Raw genomic sequence first — 13,737 nt, 5'->3', positions numbered from 1 at the left:
TGAGCATTACTTTTTGATTATAGTGTATTTTCCATGGCTGAAAACCTAAATAATCTCTATCATATCATTTGATATCAAATAAAATAAAATTATCATGATGTATACATTATGGTTATTTAATGAGTAATTAGTGTGTTGAAATTGTCAAGCTGATATTTAGAATTGTTTATAATTGAATTGCTTCTTTGTCAAAATTAATATTAAGTATATTTATATGTTTATAGGTTTATCTATTTTCTCTTAGATCAATCATGCTCATATAGCAAAAAAATCATACTCATATAGACATGTTATTTTCATTTTGTAATTTAGATCTTCTTAGTCATTATTTAGTTCATTTAAACCTTTTCCGATTATGATAACTGAAGTTTTGTTTCTTTTAGGTACTCCATTACAAAGATCTGTATTACATGTATTATTTATTTTTGACTATGAGGAGGTGGATTTCTTTATTGGGAAACATATAGCGTGAGAAATTATTGTTCATATATTGAATAATTATTTTTGATTAATGGGATTCATATATATAACTTTGTATATTGAATTATTTATTCAAATAATTATTTTTGATTTTTACGTGATTATTTATTTTTCATATATCTAGAATCCTATTTGATTAAAGTTAAAATTATAAGATTAATTAATTTGTGATTTCTTTCTATACACATAATAATAATAATCTCACCGAATAACTAATAACATTTTTTCTTTAATTTTTAATTGTATAACTTTCAAATAACATAGAAAAAAATTAGCATAAAATTTAGTATACGTGCCTCGCACGTAGCTTTTTACTAGTATATATATATATCTATGAAGCACTAACAAATGCTTGTACATTTATAATAAATTTTTCTTTATTATATTAGTTCCACCGCAATATTATATCTCACATGTAATATTAGAAAACATATTGAAAAATAAACATATAGAAATAGAAATATATCAACTATGCATATGGCCCCCAATTTTTTTTTTAATTATATTAAAAAATAATTAAATATATATACATCAAAATAAATAAAAATATTAGCAATACTCTTTTCAACTACATAAAGACATGAATATTAGGAACTTTCTAACAACTAAAAAAAATTGTTAATTTAGGTATGGTTTATTATAGTTTTATTTCTTAGTATAGAAGTCATATAATAAAAAAAAAATTAATAACGAATTTGAAACTTTTTTTGCAATTAAATTAAAATAGTATCATAAAAAAGTACTACTTTTTATCATTCAACAACCATGCGCTCACTTTCACAAAATATCCTACCTTACAATATTAATTATTAAAGCTTTATTTATTTATATATATCTTGGTAATGGCAATCATATTTTTCCTTCTTATAATTCTTCTAATGAAATAATATTAATTTGCCAAAAAAAAATATATATATATGTAGGGCAAGACTATGGTAGGACCTAGCAAAAGTTCCGTACCGGTAGGGAACTTTTTTTTACCATTGATTTTAGATCATGTGGTTATTATGATGTAAGGTGTATACTCTTACGATAGGACTGCTTGTATACGATTAAAACTTTATACATATTATAATAATATTTAATTATATTTATTTTTTAAAAAAATAATATTAATAATTAAAAATTTTATTAATTTTTATTTTGAATTATTTTTTTAAAAGTTATTTTGAATTATTTTTTTTAAAGTTATTTTGAATTATTTTTATATTGGTATTTATTTTCAAAAAAGAATTATTTTTTCTAAACTCATTTTTTTGGCTTCTTATTTTTTTGGCTTTTCAAAATTTACTGATGGTTTTTTTTTTTTTTTTAATTTTATGTTTACACCTAGTCTTTTCTTTGTTTTTCTTTTAGGCTGTGTGTGATTCTGGTGTTATTGACTGTTTTTTCAGTGGTTTTTATTTTGTTATTTGGCTGCTCTTTTGAGACGCCACTTATAAAAAAAATTAATTAATTCGGTTTGATATTATTTTTTCTGCCAAAAAAATTGAGTTTAAGAGAAACAAGTTGGTACGGTTCCAATTAAAGAGCATATAAAATTATTCAGTGATCCGATATCAGAAGAATTTTTGAAAATAAATATCTATATAAAAATAATTTAAATTAATTTTAGAAAATAATAATAATAATTAAAAAATAAAAATTAATAATTTTTTAATTATTAATATTATTTTATTTTTTAAAATAAATATATTATTAAAATATTATTATAATATGTATAAAGTTTTAATTGTATACAAGCAGTCCTATAGTAAGAGTATATACCTTACTTCATAATAACCACAAGATCTAAAATCAACGGTTAGAAAAAAAGTTCCCTATCGGTAGGGAACTTTTGCTAGGTCCTACCATAGTATTACCCTATATATGTGTCTATTTTCTCAAACAACAGTAGAGTGCTGATAATAATTTAATTGCAAAAAATATTGAACACCAACAGATCTAGCTAGTACCTTACAACTCTATTAATTTCTTTAATTAATCAAAAATATTAATATTATTTTGAACTCTGTATTTTATAAAAATTATTGATTAAATTATTTATTTTGTTAAATGATAAAATAGATCATATATTTTTTAAAATAGTACAAATAAGACTATAAGTTTAATTTTTATTTTTTTTTAATATAACCAACTTAAATATAATTTTTAGTACGAATAGATGTAAAAAAAGGTAACCAGTTGTGTAATAATACATCTAAATTGAGTTATTATAAAATTTTATTTTGATAAAAAATTAATTTAGAATACTATTTAATATTATTTTAGAAAATAATACATAATTTAATTTATTATTTAATAAAATAAAAAATCCAATAAATAAATTTTATAAAATAAGAGTCCAAAATAATATTTATTTATCCTAATCAAAATATCATATGCACTTTAAAGTCCCACAACAACTTAAGTGGGTCTTATTATATTTTTACTTTTTTTCTTTTGGGAACTAGAAAAAAAAAAAATATATAATACCCACTTGATGGCTATTGATGTTTATGTGGATATTATTATTCTTAAATATATATATATATACCTCTAATTAAGATAATTAAATTGGAAATATATACCTAGCTAGCTAGCTCTTCATAAAGTACAAAAAAAATAATAATAATAATAATAATCGATGTTTTTTTTTTTTGAATGGAAAAAAAAAAAATCGATGTTAAGCTTTTTGTTTTTCAAAATTTTTGTGCTATACAAATACATTAGGGTCAATTTTTGAATTTTAGATTCATTTCTAAAGTTGTCTTCAAGATTATAAAACTGAATGAATTGATCAATTTTGGGTTTAAGATTCAACCATTATTTTGAATAGAGTTCAAACTTAATTATTAGTTCGATGAAAGATATATATAGAACATTATATCTAAATTAATTAATTATGTTCAACTCAAATTTGATAATTAAGTTTGCTATGAAAACTATTTAAAAAATAAATAAACTCTTTTCTTTTTCATACACAAACATAATATTTAAAAAAAAATGACCCTACAAAAAAATTTAAAATATTTCAAAAATGAATTTAGCATAATTTAAGAATAGATGAAGTTTCGCTCTCTGAATTTGTTTCTGTTGTGAAAATTACTCCCAAACTATAAATAAAATCGTTGCAAATATTCTCACAAGTTACATTTTTCTCATCTTTTAAAATAATTTCTCATGTGATTATAAGTTAAGGTTTATTTAATAGCTTTAAACTACCTAAAATTTAATTAATTTTTTGGCATTAAACATACAAATAATAACTATACGAATGTACATATATACTCTCATAATTTATCATTAGACTATTATTTATGTATTTATTTTTTGTCTTGATTCTTGAATTGGACTAAATTAACATTATGTTAGTACTATATCAACAAAATATTTAAAGAAATGAGCTGAATGTAACTATAGGAAGATCTTTGCGATGATTTTTATAATTCAGGAGATTTTTTACAATAGAAAAAAATTCAAGATAAAATTTTACAAAAATTATAATTTAGGGAGGTTAAATCCTATTTATTTTAATTTTAGACATCTTTATAAAAAAAAAAAAATTAACAAGTATAAATGTTTATAATGATAGACATATTTACCTAATATATTTTCATAACAGTGAAATATGCACAAAATGGACTTATCTTTGGAAAAATAAAAAAGATGCCATTAGTACAATAAAGACTTTTAAGCATTATATTTTCATAATATTCCCCCTTTACATTTGCTTTATATTTTTCAATTTATTCTTTAAAGAGAGTACTACATAACTTGACTTGGTACTATTATCTAAAAAGTAGTCTAGCTTTAGGTTATATATATTCACTTATCACCATCACATATTTATTCATGAGATTCAAATAAGTTACTCTGAAAAGTTATATAAAAATAATCGAGGTTATATATAGGTTGTAAAGGATAAACAAGAATAAAAAAGATTCTCATCATAAAAAAAAAGAACAAAAAAGATTGAAAAAGCACACTAATATTTATATATGTATAATAAAATCTTGGACCTTTATAATTATATTTTTAGTAAATTAATATTTGTTGGGATTAAATTCATTAATTTCTGAATGTCATTAGGTCTATCTATTTACACATCAAATGAATTTAAAGAAAGTTTTGTTAATTATAACCGTTGGCTTCAATATCAACTTAAAAAGCATCCCACCAATAACTATAAATAAGAGTATCTCTACTCTCTCAAGATGAGTTCTGATGTCCAATCTCCAAAGCTCATACTTCAAATTTCAGAATCAAGTTTGAAGAGAGAGAGTCCAAAATCATATGGAGTGTGTGTCGAAGAATGTAGTGAGAGTATTACTCTAGAAGTGATTTCCCTTAGTGTGGGATATTTTTTGTAATCATTCATTGTGTTGAGTTGTATTCTTGGACTTATCTCATTGTGTACTAGTGATTATTCCTAATCAATAAAGATCCATGATTCATTCCTTCTCAAGTTAAGTTTATTCTGTCTAATTTCATCTAAGTTCTAGTTTTGATCTTGTGATTGGTTCTAGTTGGAATTGTGTTTTCTTGAACATTGTTATTGCTGTAACAATCAGTTTTAAGAGTGATCATTCACCACGATATTAAATAAGATGGTTTGGTATTGTGGTAATTTTGTGAGGAATTATTTTGATAAATACTCCAAAATAGTACTGCTATAAGGTATAACGTTTTGTATTAGTTAGCGATATTCTATAATAGTTATTAAATTAAATTATGTGGGACCTAATACTTAATTATACCAATAACGATATAACACTTTTAGATGGATCTTCATTTTCTTTTAACATTTTTATGGATTTTAATTCTTTTTTTTTTCGAAAATATGAACAGTTGATTTTTCATTTTCACGTTGCTGCTACATAAAAATAGCGTGAAAACAACATTTTCTTTTTTAAAGAAAAAATTAAAAAAAAAAAAAAAACCTATAAAAAAATCAAATACATAAAAGAAATGTGATTTAAATATTTTATGTTGAAAACACAAATTTAGTAGCCCAAAATTTTGGGACCTGGGTTTCAGTAGCCCAAAACACAAATTTAGTCTGTCTTAACTTAGAACTTGTCATGATAAGAATGAAGTAATCACTTGAAAAATTGAAATCCCTTCAATGTAAGAGTAATTATCAAGCTTACTAGCTTAGTCACTTTCACTTTTTTCTTTTTGAGAAAAAAAAAAATACTAATTGCATACTCATCAATGGTGAGAGCAACAACTCTTATATATCAAACTACAAAACAAATAATACAAGATCTAAGACACATTTACTTAATTATTTGCAAGTATATATAGTAGGGTAGCTACTAGATTAATTACATGGAGATTAATTTAATCAATTACAAATGTATAAATACAGCTTCTGTCCAAACTGATCACCAACTATTAGTAAAAAATATTTATTTTAATTACCCAACCTAAAAATAAAAAAAGCATTAACATTACCTAACTAGTTGGCTACCTCCCACTTCCCAAATTCACAAAGCCATGAGTTTATGGATTTTGAGCTTTAAATGATTTTTTTTAATCTATGGAAAATTTTGGTTTGTGACATATTTAATGTTCAATTTATTTATTTTATAAATTTCAAATTCTCATTTAAATTCTATGTCTTGTACCCACTATAAATTCCTAACACATCCACTAAACTATTGTTTGATTTGTTGTTACCATTTTTTTGTTTTTATGTTGTTTAGGTGAACTATTCTTTGTTTGTTTGTGTTCTATAATGAGTGGGCACTATTCCAATTCAAACCTAAAAGGGAAACTTACAAAAATACTGGAATTTGAGTTAATTTTTACAAAAATACTGTCACACGGAAAAGTTTTCAAAAATACTGTATTTTTATAAAACACCAGTAAAACACAAAACAGAACAACTCAAAACAACAGTAAAACAACTAAAAAACACCAGTAGAACACCAGTGAAACTTAACACAGTATACTGCAGTATGAAACTTATAAAAAATACAGTAAAAAAGTAAAAAATTTCGCCTGACAGTATTTTTATAAAAAAAATGGCAAAAGTTAGTATATCATGTAAATTTCCCACCTAAAATCTCTCACACTAGTAGAAACGGTAGGGACATTTTCATAAATACCTAGATATAATAAAAAAAATTATAAGAATACCAATTTACAGTTTTTCTATTATTAATTTTCTTTTTTACAAAAATACAGAGATATATTTTTTTCATTATATTCAAAACGATTTTTTTTTTTTGACGTTGTTGGCCTCAAAAAAAAAATTTGGAAAAAAAATGAAAAATCCTTAAAAATGTAAAAATGTAAAAAAAAAAAAAAAAAAAAAAAAAAATTGGTGTAAAAATCCCTAATAATTATGAACAGCCACTTACTCAGCCCAATTTTATTCATGCATTGAAGCCCAAACCACTGAAGGGCCTGCCAATCAAATCTTCTTGTATTATTAAAGTATATGTTTTTATTGTTATGCCACAATGTCAAATATACTTATATTTAAAAATAAATAAACATACATTTTTACATATTAAAACTATATAATTATTTTTTGTGATGATGTATTTTAAACATTGCAGAGATGATGAGTGAAAAAACAAGCTGTTTAAATGTAAGTAATAAAATGATTATTAAGTCTCTTATGTTACTCTTAATTTGGAATTTATAATGTCATTTTATTGGAACAGCATGTTCTAATTAATATCCATCTTCTTTAATTAGTTCATAACAAAATCACATAATAAAACATGTAAATACTATTTTAGATTTTATGTTTTTACAAAAGTTACTAATCAGAACCTCTATCTTATCAAATGATAAATTAAATCCAATATTTTTTAAAAAAAAATTGACGAAAATTAAACTCAATAACCTATTTTATACAATTTTTAAAAATACAATGTCTAATTTATCATTTAACAAAACTAAAATTTTAATAAGTAAAAGATCTAAAAAATGGTATTAACCCAAATTAAAAACATTACATCGTTGTGACTAGTTTGAAAACTTTGATCTTAATTTTGTTACTACTTGACTCTAGTTTGAAAGAAATGGCAGAAGGTTATTATCACCACCACCACATATTGACACATTCTCTTACTCAGGTCTCTTTCTTTTAAAGCTCATAATTGTTTCAAAAATTGTTTTGACATTAATCTTAAATATTCTATTATTCATTGCAGAAAGAAATAACAGAGCTAACTTATTTTGTGGTACACTCCTTAGATTGTGTGTTCATTTTCATTAATTTACATTAAAAAAACTGTGTATTGATGAAGACACTGAGCAACACTCAACAACAGTTTGATTCAACAGAGTAATTTAGTTCAAAAACAAGCACTGCAATGTAGAAATGGAAATCAGGTATTTGAAATTGGAACTGTTCAAGAACAAAATCAAAGGGTTAGCTTAAAATAGTCTCTTTCAATTTCATTATATGTACTTATGATCAGATGTTTTTTTTCCTTTCTTAAATTTCAACCACAGGGCTATATGTATGAAAATGCAACTAATAATACAGACAAAATAGGTAAGAAATAATGAAAACAATATAGAAAATTAAAGATATTAGAACTCACTAAGTAAACTTAATTTCTTTTGTCATTTAATGATATAGATTCACTTGAATGGATAGGTTGCCTCTTCACAAGCAAAAGCATAACTTTGTGCTGCCAATTTTCATCAAATGGGAAGTATTTGGCAAGTGCAGGTAAATTAGCTTAGCTTAATTAATTAACTTTTGCATTGATTCATAATAATATTGGCAGATTTTTGTTTGGGATGTTGGAACTTTAAGCTCTCAGTCTACTTTAACTGCTCATTCATCTTTCATCACCGATATTCGGTTTCAACCGAATTCAAGTATTTTTGCATCTTCTTCATTTGATGGAACAGTGAAGAAGATATGGGATGCAGCCAGAGTAACTACTTAAATCTTTTCTCATTCCATTTTAAAAATCCTAATAAGTAATAATAATAATGTTTTTCCCTATTATTATTGTAGCCAAAGCAATTTCTGTCCAACCTTGTTGGCCACTCTAGGGCAGTTTCTTCACTAGATTTCCAATCCAACAATACCCTCTTCTCCTGTGACATTACTAATAAACTTACACAGTAATCTACTTGCACTAATGTTTTAGATGCTAAGGTAATAGTTTCTATGTTTGATATTATGTTATAATTCCAAAATAAAATAAAATATTTCCTTAAATTATGTTTAATTTGAACTGTAGAGTGCTGCAAACCATATTCGATTCCAACCCAACAATGGAAAGCTAGCTTTTGCATCAGGAAATGGAGTTGGTTTTTTCAACACTCAGACTAGAAATGTTGTGTTCACTAAGAAGGTATTCATAGATCCATTATCAAGATTAGTTTTTTATTATGTATTTAGTTTTTTTAATTAAAAAGTTTATATTTTTATTCAGGTACATAAGGAAACTGTTCATTTAGTTTGTTGGGATTATTATGGGGAACATGTTTTTTCTATGAGTGAAGATAGAGTTCAAGTTTGGTCATTATCTAAAGGAGAATGTATGTATCAGATAGTTTCAAATGGAAATACTTACCATGCACAATTCTTATTTTTATGGTCAAATTCCATTGAATTGATATAATATTTAAAGTTTATTACCATTACTTTCTTGCCAATAATATATTTAAAGTTTTTTATTTGAGCAGAGCCTGAAGTTATGGAATGATATTGGCCGAATGAGGACATCATTTGGAGCTCATGGTGGAAATGTTAGAGCTCTAGCTGAATCAAAAGAGACTAATATGATTGCCTCAGCTGGCGATGATCACTGTGTGAATTTATGGAAAGGAAAATCCACCAATGCAAGTAATTATTGACATTGCATTTTGATCCAGATTCTTATTTATTCATCAATCTTTCAAAAATTTATATATTTAAAAAAGCTAACCAAATACAGATCAGGTCCTTAATGATTTAATATGCGGTATATTGTATGAAGAAAAGTTAAAATATGATAAGAGAAGAGGTGCTTCTACTGTGTACCCCGAAAAATGAGTGTAATGATACTCCTTTTGTGTTTTTGATATTAGAATTGCTATAATCTCGATTTTTTTTAATATAATGGTATATATTGTAATTATCTAAAATATTTCTCTAAGTTTAGAGAAATTTAAAATAATTTATAATATGGAGAGTGTAGTGTTCAAATTGTCTATTTCACACTGAAAGCGAAACGAACATACTTTAAAATCAAATAGTTATGAATGATCTTCTAACTAAAAGCTTAAAAAGATCAAATATTAGTGATCAAAGGCACAAACTTCTTGCCATGGCAAACACGATACCAAATATGCAAGCATAGAACCTAAATCCTAACAGAACTAATCTACAACAAATACAGTGCTTGCCTGAAGTTTGACTCGAAACAGGTTGATTCCGTGGCGTCCTACTGGCAAGAGTCTTGCATCTGTGCATTCTAGCATCATTAAGTGAGCAAGCTGAAGGAGGGAAAATGTAGAAATGTGATGAAGCCGATAAATTATAGAAGAAAAAAACTCATACTCAAAGCTTCTAAGGACTATACACACAATACCATCATCTTCACTCTCAGTTTCTGTGTCAACCTCTTCTTCACTATATTCATACACCTTAGGCTGAATACTTAACCATTTTTTCATCACAAGGGAAGGCCATAAAGGCTGACAGCCATACCAAGAACGTTGACAATAATTAGCATTAATGATTAAGCAAGTTCACAAAAAAGGAGAGACCAAAAACAGAAGAACAGAGAAAAAAAAAACCCATTAAAGTAGTGTACCTGGGAGTGCTTTCCTCTCTTTGTTGTCATTTTGTCCAAGGTCAAAATTCTATTCTTGAATTAAGCAAGATGGAAGTTATGTGCAAAAGACCATGAAACATGAGAAGACCTTAAATATTTGAAGCAACCACAGGGCTCCAATTATCACTCTGCTTATTTTTTTTATATATAAATATTTAGTACTCAAAATTTCAGATAAAAATTAGGTCCTACATAAAGTGAAAATTTTATTTCTATGAGATGAAATCCACAAAACTCTCCCAACTTGCAATGAAATAAGAATATCAATGAATGGTCCTCTCTCCCCACCTTTACAACTTTCTGATACAAAGCAAACCAGCAAATATATATCTATATATATATATATATATATTATAGAAAGTTTCACTATTATGGGAAAAAAACAAGGCAAAGCAAAACAAAACAGCTCAAACATTTGTATTTTATACGGGCTTCATTCATATCCTTTGCTTTCAATATGGCAGAAACTTTGAGTGAATAAAGTAGAAGTCGAATTTTAGTTTTTACCACCTTTATGATAGATACATTTAGCTTAAGGTTACGTTTGAAAAGTGAGTTTGGATTAAAAGATATAACATAGGATAATGAAATAAGTTTCTTATCGAAAACAAATTGGGTGCAAAGTTGTTAATTTTTTGTCATATTATTGATTATCTCAAGATTTTCAAAACAATTAAGTTATATCCTATGATAAGAAAAATAATTTAGACTGTTAGAATATTCAATTCAACACTCTCTCCAATCTCATAAAAATATCAAATCCATTCTAATGCAATCCCATTTTCCAATTTCTAAACATGACCCCTTATGATTTTCCTGGTGATCAATTAATAATCTCAGTGGAAGCTTAATGAAAAAGAAAATCATCAGGAACACAAAGAATGTCACTAAGAATATGTTTGATAAGTACCAGATTTCATCTCATCTCATGTATAACCCTATAAGTAAGTACAGACTAAACATGTAAATAATAAAATCAATCACATAAACAGAACCAGAACCAACAAAATGTTTGAAGCTGCTTTATTCTGCAATAAAACAAATAAAAGAAGAGTCTGTATATTCAATTTACAATGTAACTTTGAATAATTTCACATCAAAATTGGACGTGGGAATCAGACACAGATCCTATATCCTAATTTACAAGCGATATGAGTATGGAACAATCATACACAATTGAAAAGTAACAAGTATAAAGAATTAAAACATTGGTTGCTGCTAAAGTTAATAATTTGAAGCCAAAAGCAAAATAAATCTGTACCTCAAGTAAGTAGAAAACTTTGAATGAATCATAACATGTTGGTATGAATATGAAGAACTCTATTATGAGTGTTCTTGTTCAGAGCTTCTGATGAGATTCAATGAGCAATGCATTTAACATGATTTGAAGTGCAGCTTCATAAACAGGCAAATCATAATGCATACCATCGATCGTACACCTAACTCCACAACTCCAACTCAATGATGCCATATCAATCATCAAAAGGGGTCCTCCAGATTGTCTCAAAATCTTACTTTTCCATAACTCAGTATCATAACCCCTTCTCATTTCATCAGTCATTTTAACCCTCTTCTCCTCCGTATTCAACATCGAGTTAATCAATGTCGGCATTCCAATCCAGAAAAGGTGCGGCGATCTAACCGAAACGGACCCACTCACGGGTCCTTCGGTTACGAGCTCCGGTGAAAATGGCAGTAACGAAACCACTGAGTCTCTCAACACCTGTAACGAAACCCCGTAATCCGATTCGTTCGTAACCCTAAGCATATGCCATAGCCCTGAACCCATGATCAAAACATCGGGAGAGTTTCTATTTCGCTTGAATGCCGTAACCAAATCGGTCAAATTGGATTCGTACGGAGCCCATACGAAATCCAATCTCATCCCAATCTCATCAACCACAGTTCGATAATCGCTATGCCTCTTAAAGAGATCACTTTTCACGGACTCAACAGCTTGGGGTTTCATTACCAAACCCAAAAGCGATAGGGCGAAGAATCGTGACTGTGAGTCACCGGCGACTACAACCCACGACCCGTTTAGGAGATCCGAAGCGTCGGATCGGGTGAGTTTCCGAAAGTCACAGGCGGAAACGTCGTCGTGGGAGGACCAAGTCCAAGACTTTTGGTATTGGGAAGTGTTGGGATGAGTGTGTGTGACATTCCAAAGGACGTCGTGGAGAAGAGAGAGACATGAGTGTCGGGTGTCGAAGATGACGACGGAAGAGACGGAGGAGACGAAGTCGGTGACGGAAGGGAAGTAAGGAGTGAGGTGAACACCAATGGCGAGAGTTATGAAAAGGGCTCCACTGAAGAAGAGCATCTTGTTACGACTGAGATGCCATCCGGCCATGCCCATGGGAACCAGAACCACCACGAAGGCAGCCATGATACCCAATTGCAAAGCTCCCAACATTTTTGGTGAAATGGGAAGAAGTGAATGAATTGATCAGAGAGATGAAATCAATCAAGATCTCTTCTTCCTTCCTTCCACCCAACAATCTTTTCCTTTGATTTTCTTTTTTTTTTTTTTTTTTTTTTTTTGCAAAAAACAAAAAATAAAGTTCACTCTAGATTTAGATTGTGTTTTTCACTAATTATTTATTTTTTTATTATTTATTTTTGGTAATTTACAGTTTACACAGTTTACTGTGTTTTCCCATTTTATTTCTTTTATACTGTTACACTCCAAAAATAACTTTTGTACTATATTTTTTTTTTTTTTTCGGCTGCCAACTTTTTTTTTTTTTTTTTTTTGAATCAACAATATAGACTTTTTTGTGTACATATCTCTATAAGATTTTCTCACATCAATATTTAAAGTTTTTTGTTTTATTAGAAAAGTTGATTAGATGTGGGATGTGACAAAAGTGACAAGCATTTTAATTATTTTTATAGTATTTTTGTTTGCATGTAAAATTTGAAAATTAATATGTTATAACATCATAACATTCATGCATGCTTGCCACGTACATCTCCTCTCCTATCAACATATATATATGATGTCCAACTCTACTATTATATATACTTAATTATATTGAAGGAACCATTCAAAAAAAAAAAATTATATTGAAGGAAAAGAAAGAAACTTAGAACACCATTCATGGCTGAGATGATGAGGGGAAGGAAGACCATGAAGGTGATAGTTCTTAGTTCTTCTTCTTCATCTTCTTTTCTTTTCTTTTCTTTTTTTTTTTTTTAATTTTTTGAAGTTCTTAGTTATGTTTTTTTTTTAAAATATAAGATTTAGTGTGGTTTTTTTTTTGTTCTAATTTTCTAGAACTTTTCTTGCAAATATAGTGCATTTAGTATTGAGGATGTGCACAACATAGTTAATTTTTGATCATTTTTTTTTTATTGTTTTTTTTGTTTTAGTATTGTTTTAGTATTGTTTTACTGTTTTTTTTCATGATTTATTTATTTGAATTAATAGGTATTTTCTGGGTGTTCTCGTGTTGTTGTGATGGTTATG

The 13,737-nt window shown here is 27.1% G+C and overlaps 2 protein-coding genes across 8 annotated transcripts; one reads left to right on the top strand and one right to left on the bottom strand.

Annotated features, from left to right (window-relative positions):
- The first annotated feature begins 7,502 nt into the window (after positions 1-7,502).
- Positions 7,503-9,303, top strand: LOC133038496 (transcriptional corepressor LEUNIG_HOMOLOG-like). Its single transcript, XM_061116664.1, has 9 exons — positions 7,503-7,556; positions 7,635-7,664; positions 7,768-7,854; positions 7,939-7,981; positions 8,087-8,161; positions 8,212-8,372; positions 8,685-8,798; positions 8,880-9,043; positions 9,117-9,303. Exons 1-9 carry the CDS (start codon positions 7,503-7,505, stop codon positions 9,301-9,303), a joined length of 915 nt encoding a protein of 304 aa, XP_060972647.1.
- Positions 9,304-9,563: 260 nt separating this feature from the next.
- LOC115715717 (protein ALTERED XYLOGLUCAN 9) lies at positions 9,564-12,832 on the bottom strand. Of its 7 annotated transcripts, none has more exons than XM_030644381.2 (4): positions 11,527-12,832; positions 10,245-10,393; positions 10,020-10,125; positions 9,564-9,924 (listed from the first exon to the last, which is right to left on the bottom strand). In XM_030644381.2, exon 1 carries the CDS (start codon positions 12,679-12,681, stop codon positions 11,605-11,607), a length of 1,077 nt encoding a protein of 358 aa, XP_030500241.1. In that variant the 5' UTR covers positions 12,682-12,832; the 3' UTR covers positions 9,564-9,924; positions 10,020-10,125; positions 10,245-10,393; positions 11,527-11,604. The 7 variants fall into 7 exon arrangements, with proteins under 7 accessions (XP_030500241.1, XP_060972066.1, XP_030500244.1 ...); XM_061116083.1 differs by having other exon boundaries at positions 10,015-10,125; positions 10,245-10,298; XM_030644384.2 differs by having other exon boundaries at positions 10,245-10,298.
- Positions 12,833-13,737: the final 905 nt, after the last annotated feature.

Source organism: Cannabis sativa, chromosome 5, assembly GCF_029168945.1.
Source record: "Cannabis sativa cultivar Pink pepper isolate KNU-18-1 chromosome 5, ASM2916894v1, whole genome shotgun sequence".
In the NCBI taxonomy this organism is placed as follows: Eukaryota; Viridiplantae; Streptophyta; class Magnoliopsida; order Rosales; family Cannabaceae; genus Cannabis; species Cannabis sativa.
This window is presented reverse-complemented; position numbering and strand designations above follow the sequence as displayed.

Bases quoted from the DNA above. Each gene is read 5' to 3' on its own strand.
- LOC133038496 (XM_061116664.1), top strand. From the start codon at position 7,503: ATGGCAGAAGGTTATTATCACCACCACCACATATTGACACATTCTCTT. The intron at 7,665-7,767 runs GTACACTCCTTA...TTGATTCAACAG, and splicing joins CAGAGCTAACTTATTTTGTG to AGTAATTTAGTTCAAAAACA. The intron at 7,855-7,938 runs GTTAGCTTAAAA...TTTCAACCACAG, and splicing joins TTCAAGAACAAAATCAAAGG to GGCTATATGTATGAAAATGC.
- LOC115715717 (XM_030644381.2), bottom strand. From the start codon at position 12,681: ATGTTGGGAGCTTTGCAATTGGGTATCATGGCTGCCTTCGTGGTGGTT.